Source organism: Echeneis naucrates, chromosome 7 (assembly GCF_900963305.1).
Source record: "Echeneis naucrates chromosome 7, fEcheNa1.1, whole genome shotgun sequence".
NCBI classification, from domain to species: Eukaryota; Metazoa; Chordata; class Actinopteri; order Carangiformes; family Echeneidae; genus Echeneis; species Echeneis naucrates.
The window spans coordinates 6187806-6203573 of NC_042517.1; the positions used below are offsets into that span (position 1 = coordinate 6187806).

The 15768-nt window shown below is 43.1% G+C and overlaps 1 protein-coding gene across 3 annotated transcripts in view; it reads right to left on the minus strand.

Moving 5' to 3' along the window:
- agrn (agrin) overlaps nt 1-15768 on the minus strand; it is a 241438-nt gene that overhangs the window by 54611 nt on the left and 171059 nt on the right. For all 3 annotated transcript variants that reach the window (XM_029505946.1, XM_029505947.1, XM_029505945.1), the window contains exons 8-10: nt 12173-12394; nt 5827-6024; nt 5134-5334 (exon numbers count right to left, since the gene is read on the minus strand). In XM_029505946.1, coding sequence (XP_029361806.1) covers nt 5134-5334; nt 5827-6024; nt 12173-12394 — 621 coding nt within the window. The remainder of the gene's footprint in view (nt 1-5133; nt 5335-5826; nt 6025-12172; nt 12395-15768) is intronic.

The following is a 15768-nucleotide window of genomic DNA, read 5'->3' on the forward strand; positions in this document are numbered from 1 at the left end:
GAGCACAAGGGGAGAAAGCAGGACTTCATTTATTTATTTAAAAAAAAAAAAAAAAAAAAAAAAAAAAAATCAGGTGAAGTTTGAGAGTGGAGGCAAAGTAAAGTGGGAGATGCTGATTTGGAAGCTGCAAAGTTCCTCTACAGTGGAACTCCTGAGGGAGATAAGGCGAATGTCTGTGAAAGCAAGAAATGGAAGCAGTCGGGATGAAAGATGGCGATTTTGTCAGAAGGACAGAGAAAGGCACACAAGGAGCTGGAAGAAAGTTCATTTGTAACACATTCGTTATTCAAAAAAGGACTGCAAACCAACTAAAAGCTCTTAGCTCGACTGAGAGATATAAAACCCCCCAACTCTTCAGATAATCAAGGTGTTTCTTTCTCTTCCTGTCTACTTTCAAGGCTCATTCAACTCTCTGTATTGATGCACAACCTCTAATGGTGAAATCGATGTCGTGGTGATGGAAGTGCCACTTAGCATAGCCCATCTTCTAAAGCAGATTATGGAGCAGGTCACAGTGCAGGAGAGGGGGCAGTGGAGGCTGAAGCTCAGCCGGGTTCTTTGAGATGGGTCATCTAAAATGGGCTGTGACAGTTTTCAACGGTCAATACAGTCAAGGAGCTTCACTATATTAGCTGTGGATTCAACAATGGAGCTGGAGCTTCGGCTAAAGTCCCCCACAAACATCAGGACTCGCTCTGCTGGTTCAAAGTGGTAGCCATTTTAAGCTCAGCAGAGCAACTCCTTTAAAAGTCCTTAAAAAGCCTCCCAAATGATTGCTTTCACTTTGATTTGCTCTTGCAATGTTGTAATACTGTGTGACATTCTCTCAGGTATCTGGCCTCTGGTGCCTACCTTAAAAAAAAAAAAGGAGTCACCTGACTCAAGAACAGCGCACAGAGAAATAATGAGAGCTGAGGAACTGGCAGCTGGCCACCTGTGTACCATACGCCAGCTCAGCAGGAGGCAATAAAAAAAGAAAACGCCTGGAGTAGCCGATTCATATGCCACTCAGGTCCTCACACAGAGAGAAGTGATAAATAAATAAAAGAGTCAAGATATTAAAATGGAATAAATAAAAGCGAAGGACGAAGAGGGGTCCTAATTAGCTGCTGCTCTTTGATGTGCCCGCCACCCACACTGCCAATGAACCTTTCAATTAATACATCCACAGCTAAGATGGCTGCATCAGCTATTCTCTCTGCTCTGCCCATCCGTTCCTTTTTACTCAATCATGTCAGTATCCCGACTCAATTTAGCCAAGAGACTTCCATTAAGAAGACAGAATTTACTGGCGCTGAGGAGAGAGGGGATGAATCGCATAGGGATAATATCCATGAAAGACAGAGGGACGAAAAAATGCATTAGGATTTGACAGAGGAAATGACAAAAGAATGATGGAGAAGTTACTATTGTGAAAGCTGGACAGATGTGTGTGTGTGTCCCTAACCCACCGCGGAGATTTATCATTTGAAATAAATCCTCCTCGACTGTGGCACGTACAACATAGCAAAGATCGAGAACGGCAACCGTGTTTGCTGAAGGATGCGCTGTGGTGAAAATTGACTTTGTTTACTCTCCTATCGGTTTCAATCTATCAGTCCCTCGTTTGACCTGCTCCTCATGGATGTGACAGCGAGTTTATCCAAATTAAGTTCCCATAAGGTAAGGATGGAACATCACGCCTGGTGGAGAGAAGTGATGGGGGAGTGCTTGGCAGGGAAGAAAGTTTTGTTGCCTGAGCAGAAGGTTACAATATATGTGATGGATGGACCATGAAGGAAAAATCCACTGATTTCACTCCAGTGAGCTCTTGACCGAGCCAGCCACCCATGTAGCTTTTTTCCCCACACTCTTTCATGTGTTTGATCTGATCTGTGCGATCTATGGTGCAGGGAGTGGACTGTGGATAACTGTATGATCCTGCTCTCATAATCTTGTTTATTAAATGTATTATTCAATTAAAAAAAGGTGCCTGGGCCCCTGTAGGTGATACACTGCTCTCAGTTACCACTTTGTCAGTGTCTAGAAAAGGAGCTGAGGCCAGGCCTACCTGAGTGTGAAATTAAACAGGTGACAAATTTCCCTGTATGGGCAACAGTGGGAACACTGTCATTTTTCATTACTGTTAAATAAAAGGTGGGAGGAAACAACTTCCATTTTTATGCTCTGCCCCCCCCCCCCCTCACCCACAACAAGACTAATGAGGATGGTTTTTAAGTCAGGTCTTCGTAAGCGAATAAATCACACGTTCACTTCCTCTCCCGGCTTACTTTACAATATGAGGTATGCGGCAGTTATGTAGAGGTTTGGTGCTGTCTACTATAAAGACAGTCTCTAGTCTCACATTTCCAGACAGGATGCTGTATGAGAGAATATATACACCTTAATTTTGCCAAAACCTACCACCCATACAAATCCTTTTTATGGAATATAGCTTAAAGCTTACGAAAGGTTTCACACGGCCCAACACAGACGTTTCAAAGGGGAAAACAGCAATTTGGTTTGGATCTTTTTACAATCACACCAGACTTCCTGTGGAAGATCTAGTTCCGCTTCAAGGGGGCTGAAAAGACAAGGGAAGTAGCCTGCAGATCAAGACAGCACTAGTGGACGTGCCTAATGTGAAATTTATTGATTTGAGACAATCTCATCTTCACCCCTATCTGTGAAAGCATCAGCGCACCATTTGTTCAGAGGCACAATTTTGTTGGGGAAAAGGGCAAAATGGAGAGAAACACGAGTGGGTGGAACGGCAGACAGCGGCTACAAAAAAAAAAAAAAAAAAAGAAAAGAAAAGATGCACCTGATGGTTTTCTCTGAATCAAAATGAGCAATTCATGGGAAAAAAAAGGACGTACAGAGCGCATATGAAGGAGACAACAAAATAGAAAATAGTAATCTATCGAGCACCACCAGCGAAGAAATGCCCTTGGGTGGGTAGTTTTTGCTTTCTTCCAGACAAAGAGTAGACAATAATGATAGAGTGTGTGGATGAATGTGTGTGTAGTGACACTAAGTCTGCATCGCAGGCATATAGTTTAACATTTCTTCATGCTCCACATACAAAAAAGGTCACGATGCTAAATTGAGCACAAGAAGCTTTGGCAGTGCCATTCGGCTCAAAGGCCTTGGGCCAATGTGATAGACAATGGCAGACAGAAACAGAGAAAAAGAAACATGAAGAGAAGGAAACACCCCCGGCTACAGCAATCAAAATGGATGTGGCTTCCTCTCATGTCTTTTGCTCAGTCCTCCATTGAACCCCCCTGCTTTCTCTCCTCAGCCGTTTGCTCCTGCTGGCAGGTGCAATCTGCTCTCCTTCACACCTTGTCGAAGGATGACTACGTTCGCTGCGATGACCCAGCAGTCAAAGGGGAACAGCATCATTGCCATCTGCATGACATCCATAGGCAAGCATGTTGCCCCCTCCGGAGGCATTCTCAATATGGGCCGATTGAGGGCCTGTGATAACATGACTTCGTCTGTCAGTGCAGATCAAGACATGATTTACACAGTGAATCAGATCTAATCTCTTCCTAAGGTGGAGGAATATGACCATACAGGCATAAAAATTAGAGACACTCAAATTTTAGTGCCATCGACATTTAAGCATAATTGAATGGAGGTGCTTGATAAAACGTACAGTGTAAATTCTGAAATCAAGACTGGTATTTAATAGTTATGACTGCAGTGCCCATTATAATACAAGTGAAAACACTAAACAGCTAAATTCTGTAGAAGCTATATGAGAAACACATCAGTCTGCTGAGATTCTCTTGAAATTCACTTACATTCCATATTAACTTCTGCTTTGTGATTCTCCATGTCAGTGAAGAGAAACACTACCTGTCGGTATTTTCAAGCAGACTACTTTTAATCTCTCGAGCACCTCCTTCCTCTCTCTAACATGCCTTATCCACACTAAGGGCCCGACTAACTAACAGTTTGCAAGTGTAGACACGTGCAAGCTTGATATCACCAGGAAACGATGGGTGCGCATTAAGGAGCTGCAGCTTTTAAAACGAGCAAAATAGCCGGCGCTGTCGATTTAGCACCTTTGCCTTAATACGCACAAAATACAGGGAGGAGAAAATGCAGTTAATCTGCCCAGCATTGTGCACATACGGCTGCTGTAACTGAAAAAGAAGTATACACGGCAGAAGCCATTCACACACATAAACACACTCATTCAAATGGTGTCGCCTCTACAATGTTTACACATGTTGTTCATTACACAACCATTCTTAGTAGATCAGCCACAAAATGCACATTAACATTTTGCATGTTTGGTTTGACTACACATGCAATTTCATCTGTATTTGGAATCTTAGTGTTCACATCATTACCTCATCTCATTGCACTTTGCCATGTAGTACTTCTAACTTACACTGAGAGCTTTCCCTGCACTGCCTCACATGTAAGCCACTTCAGATAAAATGGCCTAATGTCTAAATAATTGAACGTAAATGTAAAAAGCTCAGAAAATTGAAGCTGCATGCTTTACGTGGCACTGTAAAGAGAATTTGAATAAGTGAAATCTTTTGATTTATTTGCCCTGGAAGAGCTCAGTTTCAATGACAGAGGCTTAGGGGCAAATGAAAACATACCAAAGTAGGACCAATTCAAAAATTTTAATTTGTTGAAACAGCAGGGATGTTGGGGAAAAAACTAAAGAGCTACAGTTGATAAGAAGATGAAAAGGCAGGGAGGGTTTTTTTTTTTTTTTTTTATAAGCTTGCTGTGTTTGAGTTGTCAAGGTGAATAAAGAACGTGACCACTATTAAGAATTTACTGTGGCTAAAGAAATGGAGCAAGAGATGCACTGATAAACAAACAAACATGACAGCCAAAGCATGAAGATTATCGTTTCTAAAATGTACAGCTGACCTGAACGTAATCACCCAGAAGTAATTTCTATTCCTGTAACAGGCTTTTTATGGCGGCGGCAGTGTGGGTTTCACTTCATCTTGTGCTGTGTCGGGCCGTTGGAAGGCTGCTGGTGGCATATGCAGCCATTATGAAAATCCACAGATGACTGAATACCGTATTGCAGGTCAGTTGATAAAGATAATTGCACCATTGCAATGGACGATTGGTTAATATAATTACACCATTTCAAAGTCCATTTCCTACCTTCATCACAGCTGCCGGGCTTTGCCACATCAATTCTCCTCTTCTGCATGCAGGAGGACAGGCGGACTTCACACTTGTTGTTGTAGGTAGTGCCGTCGCTGCCGCACACTGGGGAGAAGGTCTCATCTAAGCACTGTGGGCACTCGCACTTATTCTGGATGCACCGGGCACCCCAGGCACAGATAGTGCTGCCACATGTTTCTGTATTAGACATACAACAGGGGGACCAGTCAGTGCAACAACAACAACAAAAAAATTAATTGTTTTGATGGATTTTATCTACAGTGGAATTTAAAAATGCATCTGTGGGAAAGATATTGAAATGCAATTCTCTTTTTCTTTCCTTCGTTCATTCGTGCCAACTTATATAAATACATGCGGCCTTAGCAATTCCCCAGTTGAGCATCCCGTAATTGTATTTCTGACAAGTTTATTTGAATATGATTTTGTCTACCAGTTTCTTGATGAGCTCTGCTTACATTTACTAGTGGACAATTTACATTTAACATTTGATTTTATTCAAGGATCTAACTCAAAGCTGGAGAAAACGCTTCCTATATCATTGTCTAAACTTGACTTCACATTGATTCACACTTACAGCACAAATATTTTAAATTGTGTATTTAATGTTGACCGTTAAATATGAAATGTAAGCATGAGTTCACATAATATACCAACACACACAATACTTACTGCACTCTCCTTGGCTGACCACACGGAGGTCCATCTGTTCTTTGCAGGCCCGCACATGTAGCTCACACTCACTGTTGTACGTGGTGCCATCACTGCCACACACAGGCTGGTGGGACTCCACACACTCGGATGCACACACACACTGTCCACTCTGGGCGTCACAGATTGCCCCGAAAGAGCAGTTGGAACAGGCCTCATCTAGATGGAGATAAGGAGGAAGGTTTCAGGCATTTTTACACAACTTTGGTGGCTACTCTGCTATGATTATCACACATTTGAATACCTACTTTCACAATATTTATATTTTGCTTGTGTGGCAGCCTCGTGGATGGAAATATCTGCCGTTGACCTGGAGTTTTTGTCTGACTGCACATCGTGCACTTTGCAGTTTCATTTTTACTTTAACTGGACATATTCACATAAAATCATAATGAACAACATATAATATAAAGGTGCCAATGTGCTATTTTTCTCACACATTAATCTCATACTGACTCAGTTGTCCTCAGAGTTTTTTGTGTTATATAGACAATGGCCATGAAACTATGAAATGTTAAAATAGCAAATAGTATAAAACTGTTGCATTTGTTTTTTCCTTCTCTTGCTCTTGGAAGCTGTGTAGTGCCACATGATCATGTAGCAGCACAGATACAAGTGCAGAGATGCAAAGTTTCCCTACCGAGTGTCTCATCAGTGTAAAGGGGGGTCAAGAAAGATTGTATAGTCCTGGATGTTCCCAGGACTGTAAAAAGGACACGTCACTGAGGATATTTAGAAACACCGCAAAACCACGTTTTCTAAAGCTGAATCTGAATAAGTGAACACAATGTGCCTCTGAAAATCCCTGCAAAAACAGAAGAAGTTGGAGGGAAAGAGATGGAAGGACGAACATCTTTGCAGCACTCAATCAATCAGGGCTTTATGGGGGAGTGGTCAGACCTGAAACTACTCCTGAGAAAAAGCCACATTCTGGCTGGAGTTTGCCAAATGACACTTCAAGCATGAAGCAGAAAGATTTGCTGTTCTGATGAGACAAGAATTTAGCTCTTTGACCTGAATGCCAATTGCTGTATCTAGTGACAGCAGGTACTGCTCCTCACCTGGCTACCACCATCCTTTGAGGACGTATGGTGCCAGCTTTATCTTTTAATGATGGTTCTGAGCACCAGGCTCTCGGAAAATTGTCAGAATTGAGTGAAAAAAGTTCCACTTTCCTGTGTAAGGTTAGTCATATTTATCTATATTAAAACTGTGCTTTTCCACAGAAGGATATTGAACCTGACAGATCTCCATTGCCTCACCAAAAGATTGCACTAAAGGTTTGGAGAGTGCTTTGCTTGTATCATCTTACCTGCGTCTACGTAGAGACAACATTTCCCTGCTGGAATATCAGGGGGAATATCAGGAAGGAATATCAAGGCGGGATCAGAAATGATGACGGGACTGACAAATGTCTCATGTGGGGTTGCTGGGCAGCAAAACAAACGAGAAGACACAAGGCCTGGTAGAGAGACAGAGCAGTAGATGCACATCTTCCTCTGACAGCAATTACACTGGGAGGATTGCATTAGCACAGCTCACGATCACATTTGATTAGTGGCAGTCTAATAACCAGCGCTGATTTAGCAGTAATTAAGAGAGGAGAGACTGGCCTCTGCAACCTCTGGCATCATTCATTTGTTTATTGCTCTCTTGGAGTTTCTAGTTTCATTCAGCTATCCACCATCCACTCACGACTTGGTTTAACAGCCATCACTGTGAACTAAACATAGCAATACGTGGAACTTAACATACACAACATTGCCTGCAGTAGCAATAATTTGTATAGTAAATAAATAAAATTAAAAAAAAAAAAAAATGCATGCAGTACCACTCAGTTTTGGCTACTATCATAATTATTAGTTATATCATAATTATTTATGATTTGGCTACTTCTATTCAGAAATAGGAAAAGTTAGATAATAATGGAACTATTTTCCAGACATGTCCTCTGTGTACAAAGCTGGTTCCATGAAGAAATGCTAGCAAAGTAAAATTGGTATGCAACAAAAGTGTCTTCAAATGTGCATTGCTGTGGTCCCTCAGCTATCATTTGGGAAATGTCGGTGATGAGTGTTGTCCTTTATCAGTCCTTGTGTCCTCACAGCAGCCTTGCCTCTTTATCAGCTCTTGCTCCTTGCAGCTGGCTCTCCACACTGCCTGATCCTCCATCCAACATGCATCGCAAACAGCCAGGGAAAGTGGGGGCGCCTCAGTTCAAAGCCACGAGAAGAGGGAGAATTATTGCCATTACTCGTGAAATTAAGATGTCTGCTCTCTGTCATCTCGATATATTTTTTAAAATCTGTCTCCGCTAATCTCGAGTTTCCATGTGCTCCCCTCTCTGAGGGGCAGACAAGTTCACAATGATGTAAACGTCCAGACTCTCAGGGACAGGCTAGTCAATTTGTCACAGAGTCAAAATGTAAAAAAAAAAAAAAATAAAAAAGTTAGTGACTGTAGCGCCTGGAATATCTCAGTTCACTCAAATATAAGACATTTTAAGGGCTTCTCATGCCAGGTCTAGTAAAATATAGTACTGACTATATTCAAAAAACTAACTTGAAGAGAGAACAAAAAATTGAAAACAAAAACAACCCAGGTAATAATCTCGATTCAGGCCAAATGCAGCTCAAAGCTGAGACTAAATGTGACCTCATAAGTGGCTGCCAGATCGGGTGTTTTCTGCCAGTGCAGGTGGGCAGAGGATCAGCAACATGTAACAACATTTGGGCTTGCGTTGAGCCAGCACTGGAGCCCAAATCATTGGAGACCGGGATGATATTTGCGTAAACATTTATCACAAGGCTGACATGAGTCTGGCAATCCTGTGCGCTACATTTATGCTGTTGTTGGGGTACACCATTTTACTACTTGGGCAAATCTATATTTTCAAACCTCTTGAAGATTGAAAAGGAATTACTATATACTGGTTTACTAAACAACTACTGGGTTCTTGAATTTACATATTCTAATGAATGAATATTAGCAGCTTAGGAGTGGATAGTAGATTGTGTCACATAAGCAGCTTCCATTAACCATGAATATTTCATAAGTCATGAAAACATGAACGTCAGCCATTCATTTATCAGATATAATTATTCAGTGTTGTCGGTCGCTGCTTCACGTGTTTGGGTAATGTTCTGTGTATGGCGAGATAACACAAAGATGGAAATTATTAATGTGAAGCCTCAACCTCTTGTCTTTCTACATTTCCTGCTAAGTCACTCCATCTTACCATTAGAATAAAACTTTTATTTTGCTGACGACCTCCTACTGTCCCGCACGGTCCCCTTCACTTCCCTTCTGCCACTGAGGCTGGATCTTGCACTGAGATATCTCCAGTTGTCTTTGCTAGCTCTACTTGTAGTTTTAGATATGGGCATGAAGGATGGAGCAGGTTGGTAGAAGAAGAGATAAAAAGCGACCTCGTAAGCAAGAAGGATTGAGTCATTGTGGAGGGAAATGGGGAAAAAAAAAACAACAACCTTTAAGCCCTCTAGCTTTACAGCTTTTTGCGGATATCCTCATCGGGAAACTTTGAGTTGTGGCTGAGGGGGTCTGGGTTTGAGTATTACCTCAGGATTAAGTAGAAAGTAGTGGGCTGGTTTGAGTTTTGAAGCTTTGTGAACATGCCTGGATGATAACAACTCCCCTGTTGATGCCTGTCTGGGCAATACACTATTAACTCTACCTCCCACTTTCTCTGTTCCTCTTCATCTTAGTTACCCCTCTCTCCTTGCCTCCCTACATTTATTGCTTTCAACACTCCTTTATTCCTCTGCACTCTTTCTCTGACCACTCTCATACCTCTGAGGTGACCTATATTTCTTACTCAGCTGTGTATATCATCTCCAACACCTGTGGGACAAAAAGGGAAAATTTGTTATTTCCCTTTGTCAAATGATTCCACTGACGCTGCTCTCATCTGTTCAGGTAAAGCTGTATGAATGGTCCCTTTTTGCGAGGCGTCTGATATCCAGCTGGGGGGTCTATTAGCTCAAAGCACCTCTCCCGGTCCACCTTATGAGGTTGCCCACCATTCAAGCACAGGAAAGAGGGGGGGGGTTTCAGGATATTAATAAAATATGTCACTCATATCGCTACTGGGTTGCACCTGAGCCATATAGATAACCACTATTTCTCCAGCCCAGAGGGAAGGAAATGAAATTATAGCCATGGCCCATAAGAGGCAGGAGTAAGCCACACACACAAACACTCACAGTTAAGCACACATGCAGTTATTTTCACTATTTTGGCACCTCTCCCACTGCTTAAACTATGGCTGCCCTCACCTGCCTCCTCTAAGCCTCTGGTTTCCAGTCTTAAATCCATAAATCTGATAGCTTACACATTCTTGCGCATTTCAATGGAAATAATAAAATGGGAAACAAAAATAATAACAATACTTCTTTTTGATGGCTACTTGGTAAGGACACAAAGATATATGGAGTGGTCATGAACATGTGGCGGATAATTAGTGTCTTAATGGGGAAAAAAAGAAAGAAAGTAATAAGCTGGATTTACAACTGCGCCATTCAAGGATGCAATAATTTTCTTCCACTGCTGATGCCCTCAATTTCTAATTCCGGCACTTCCAGCACCACCTGAAGCCAGCATATGTTCTTCTCTCCTCTCCTTTTTGCTCTATAAACATGTATAGTATATTAGTGGTGGGAATGGCCTGTGATAATTAGGTGAGATAACAGCTTAAGTCAGTCAGTTGTTATGGTGCTGAATTAAGTCCAGTAAAGCTGTGCAAACAGCCCAGAAATAACCCACATTATCATCGCCATCATTCCTCAGCTGGCTCGCGCCTGGCAAGCCAATGCCTCAGCATTTTTATGGCACCATTGCGCTGACGCAGGCCTGTTCCTCTGGGAGCCAGGAACCATCCATAGTGCTGGATTACAGACAGGGGCCCTCCACTCTGCCAGCTCGCTCTGCCTCTCACTTTTTAAAATAAAGACTATTCATTACTACAGGAGGACCCTGCGCCGAAAGACCTGCCATCTACCTGCAGTGCGGGTGCACCAAATCGAGTCCGCCTGCCTGCCTGCCTGCCCGCCGACTAAACACGCTCTCGCTCCATTTCCTGTCGGCATACATCCTTACTCGCTGGATTTCAATTTAGAGAAGACAGGGAGGGAAAGATGACAGATGCAATACACAGGTAGGCAGAGAGGGAAAAGAGTCGGCACAGGACCTCTCAAACAACACCTACCGTCTACTCTGCACAAAAGGAATCTCGTACCACTTTTCATTTTACAAAACAATCAACGCTGCACACTTTGGAGCACAATTTCATACCAGAAATGTGAGACTAATTCCCTTGTATCGATCATTTAGCTAACTGCTCGGCTCATGTACAAATGCAGTACTGCAGAAGCCAATTCACTTTAATTTTCACAGTGTTGAAAATATCCAGATAGAAATTTATTGCCATAAAAACCAAGTGAATAGTGACTGTAAGCTGGGCCAAGAGGCCAATAAATGTGATACTTCTGCCCAGTGTCTGTGTATACAGAAAAAGCTTGATTATGGAAAAGGAAGTATGCTCATCTGCCAATTTGACTTTATAGGAAAATTGGCCTTGCAAAGTGGCATTAAGGTAGCATGAGTATTCACTAAGCAGGTTTACCAAGCTGTGAAAATCAGTCTGCGTGGCTGTATGCCTGCACAGTGGATCTGGTCGTATTTTTACCACTTGAAGCTGCGCTGTCGCTGGTGTACTAATAACTAGCTGACACTCCAACACCGCAAGACAAAGCCAAGTGACTCCTAGCCAATTACAGAGAAGAAGAGCTCTGGGCTCTCTTTCTCGTGGAGACAAGCGCACCTTCATTTAAAGGTCACATCAAGTAATTGGCTGTCTTGGTGTTTGTGTAGAGGAAGCCGAAGAAGAGTATGAGGGAAGGGACGGCGTGTCACCAACAAGAGATCAGCAAATCTCTAAGATGCCTAAAGGTGTATAAAGCATTGTTTTGCGTTTGCTGGATTAAAAATGTTAAGCCCTAGGGGTTTGCAATGCTCCACGCTCTCTATATTAACTGTTAATGTCTGTGGATTATAATTTTTTTCCTGAGGTAGTGTAGCAGTATTAATTAATATGAACTCAGTTATTTTTTACAAGGTTTTCATCTTTTGCTACCTGCGAGCTATGATTCACAGTTTCAGAGCGATTTCATGACTGCACTGTAATGTGACTCTATAATGCATGAACATGATGCTGACTGGTAATTCATGAATGGGATGCCACCATGTTGATATACAATATTCTGTGGCTTGTGGCTGTGCAGCTACTCACCGCATGGTCCTTTGTGCTGGATGTGGATGGCTTTCTGAAGGGCGCAACCCATCGCTCGCATCTCACAGGGGCTGCCGTAGCTGTGGCCGTCGGATCCGCACACCGGGTCGGACATTTGCGGGCAGGCCTCTGGGCACTCGCACACCGGCTCGTTGTTCTTGACAACGCACACTGCCCCATGATCGCACACCTTATCCAAGCATGGGCTCGGCATGTTCATATCTGAAGACGGACCACCCAAAAAACAGAGAGCAGAGTTACAGGGTCATACTTAGCTGAGGAGTCGGAGGAATATGAAGTCGAGGTTGGAGAAAGGTCTGGGGCTGGAAAGGGCATAGGTGACAGGGATGTAAGTTAAGAGTATAGCTACATAGAACTGCAGGTTTCATGTTAGAGAGGCTTTAGGAAGGAGAAGGGACATGATGGAATATGCAATGCAGCTCTAGTCCTGTGTCACCTCTGCTTCCTGAGCTTTCCTATGTCATTTCCTGGCCTTTGTGCCTATCCTGATATATCCCGATTCTTTGAAGAGCCCGCTGAATCCAGTGGCATGCGGGCAGAAGATAAAAACATGGCCCTGTAGCACAGTAAAGATGAAACAGTCTACTAACAATGGTTGCACAGCCTTGCTTTTTTTCAGGCAAGCAAATGCCTGGATTAATTGACGTTCCCAGTGTGCTCCTTCAAAGGCTGCCATTTGCATCTTAGTGAAAGCCAGCTTCTGCCAACGCTAAAGCTGGTTGAACTGACATGGAGGACTGAGAAAAAGAAGAGCATGAAGGGAGAGATGGTGAGAGGGAACAAGAGGGAAAGGAAACGCAGAGAATGGAGAAAGAGAGAGAGGAAAAAAAGGAACAGTCGAAGAGATGAGAGAGCCCTCTGCTTAATAATTCAAAAATGGCAAGCTTCTGGGCAGGGGCAGATATGAAATGTGAACATCACAGAGAGGTGTCTGCGTGAGTCTGTCCTTCTCACGCAATAGCTCCAGAATGACTTCATTAAAACGAGAGCTCAATTCTTGCAGCTATAATTCTGTACTGTGGCTCCGGCTGGGCTGATATGACCTGACTTGATCAGAAGAGTGGCAAAATGAAAAAACAAAAAACAAAAACTAATTTGATAACCTGACACCCTGAATTTATTGTTGCGAATATGTCAATGAAAATATTTTGAAGAAATTAAAAGGGAGCTACTGCATATGTGAAAAATGGAGGTCTTAAAGCAGGATGACTACGATGGGGCACAATCTGGTATCCAGAAAAAGTGAGACGATAGCCTGGCTTCACTGTGATTTTCATTTTGAAAGCTTCACGCATGAATGACCAGATTGAAGGAAAAAGTCAACGGAGCCATCAAATAATTTCTGAGTGCTGGTGAAAATTGAAAGAGTTGCATTTTACACCCAATATCCACCGAAACTTCTTTTCTTGTAGTCTCCACCACAAGAGGGGTGGGGGGGATGCTGTCATGGAACCTGTCCCACGTAATGCGCCACCCATGGCTCCATCATTATTGCGACCATTATGGTATTAGATGACTTAGCAGGGGGCCGACTGAGCTTGAGTGGGGCCCTGTGATTCATATGTCAACTCAGAAGCACTCAGTGGCACCTCTTTTCAAAGCACAAATGCTGAGGTAAATTATTACAAACTGACTGACAGACCAAAGCAATTAGTCCCTTTTGGTGTGTTTAAGATGATGGAAAGGGGAAGTAGCTTAAGGTTCAGTGTCACAAAAACAAAACCAATCTGAACAATATAGTTATTAAAAGCAAGGTTGTCCACTACTTTCCTATGTTTCTCTTATAAATTCGAGAACACACTGTCAACAAATCTTTCTGGTTCTGGAGCAAATACACACAGTTTACGAAAAAGTGACTGTTAAAAGGTGGCATGCTCTTGATTTCGCCGTTTCGATGCCAAGCGGCAGTTTTAGAAGCGCTTGGAGGTGCCACAGAACTATGTAAGCTGTTCAATGCTGCTTAATTTGGTATGGCATCAAAAACAATCGATTCCCCTTGATCCCTTTTCAACACTCTGTGTTGTGTGTCTGAGAGTTAGTGCATGTCATAAGCTTGTGATTGGAGCTTAACTGTACAACCTTGGCCTCTATAAAAGTTCACCAGCCCACTTCCCAAGGACAGGCTCCTAAAACACAGCTGCAGCCTCTGATAACGCCTTTGTCTCCCACTCTCTTTGTTTCACACACATAAAAAAGATGAAAGAATTCCCCTCCAAAACTAATTTTTTATCATCCTCTACCTCTGGGGGGCAAAAAATTTCTGCCTGATTTAATAACTGGAGAGGGTGCAAGACAAAAAAAAAAAGAAGAAAGAAGAGCAGACAAAACTCCCCAAGTGTAAAAATCTTGCGACACAGTTAAAAACTGGAGCTGTTTTTTCACTCTCTCTTGGATGCAGGGAGAAACTTTGAAATGGCAGCTTGTCATAACTAAAGCTGGTGGGATGGCTTTCACAAGCCTGTTCCAGCTCTCGTCCTCTTCCTGGTCTTCTCCCAAACACTTATCTCTTCACGCTTGTATCAGTGTTTCTGTCAGGCAGGTCCAGAATAAGCCAACGTTCCTACATTTAAAGTGGGCTATTTACACGAGCATTAGCTCATCTGCGTTCCCAAACACGTGTGCCAAGGGACTTGTTTTAGCGGCTGGGCAGTCGCAGGCAGCGGTCTGTGCGGCGGCAGTGGGGAAAAGTCAGGGGAAATAAATAAATGAATACATATATAATCCTTTCTTATCAAGCATTCTGCACTCAGCCCTATTTTTTTCCCACCTTTTACATTCCGGGTGTCAGCTCAGTCTCTCCTGCCAGCTGCTGTGCATCTTTTCTGCTTTAATTAGTGTGGTATTTTAATGGCACACCCTGATTCACGACTCAGGAGGGAATTACTTCAGGTGAGGCCATGCTGTGTCAACTCAGCCCTGCAGAGGCCGGGGCCGGCCTCGTTGGATTCTCGAGAGGATACATTCCTCTGATGTTGGAATATCTGCTTACCTGTCTGCCTGAAGCATCATTACTGCGGGCTTACTGGTGTTATTTAACGGGCAAAGTGGCAAGAGGTGCCCTGCTGCAACTTCTGAAGCATAACAACCCCAGCGTTAGGTTGCCATTGCGGCAAAGAAAACTCCGGCAAGAGCTGTCACTGCGTGGTTGCTGCAGAAAGGAGGCGGGCCCACGGTTAACCCCCCTGTAACATGACAGTGAAATGCCGGGAGATTATTTTGGCTCGAGCTTCCTCATCTCCACTCAGCTCATACATATGCTAATTGGACTTTTCCCCTCAGGTCCATGTGCAATTCCAAATCGCTCCCTGTATTATGCAGGGCAGTGAATCAGTGTAATCCAGGTGACGCTCGCAGTGGCCAACTGGCAGGGAGAATCACCTATGACTGCAACCCATCACAAAACAGGACTCCATTGGGGCAAAGCCAACTTACAGCAAGCCCCGCCTTCTGTGTTCCTTCAGCTGGGGGGCTTTGATCTGACTCCCTTTGCTGCTCTCGCATTAAAAACATTTATGTATCATATTAGTCGAGGGAAAGGGAGGTGCAGAGAAAAAGCTATATTAGCTAGAGCAAAA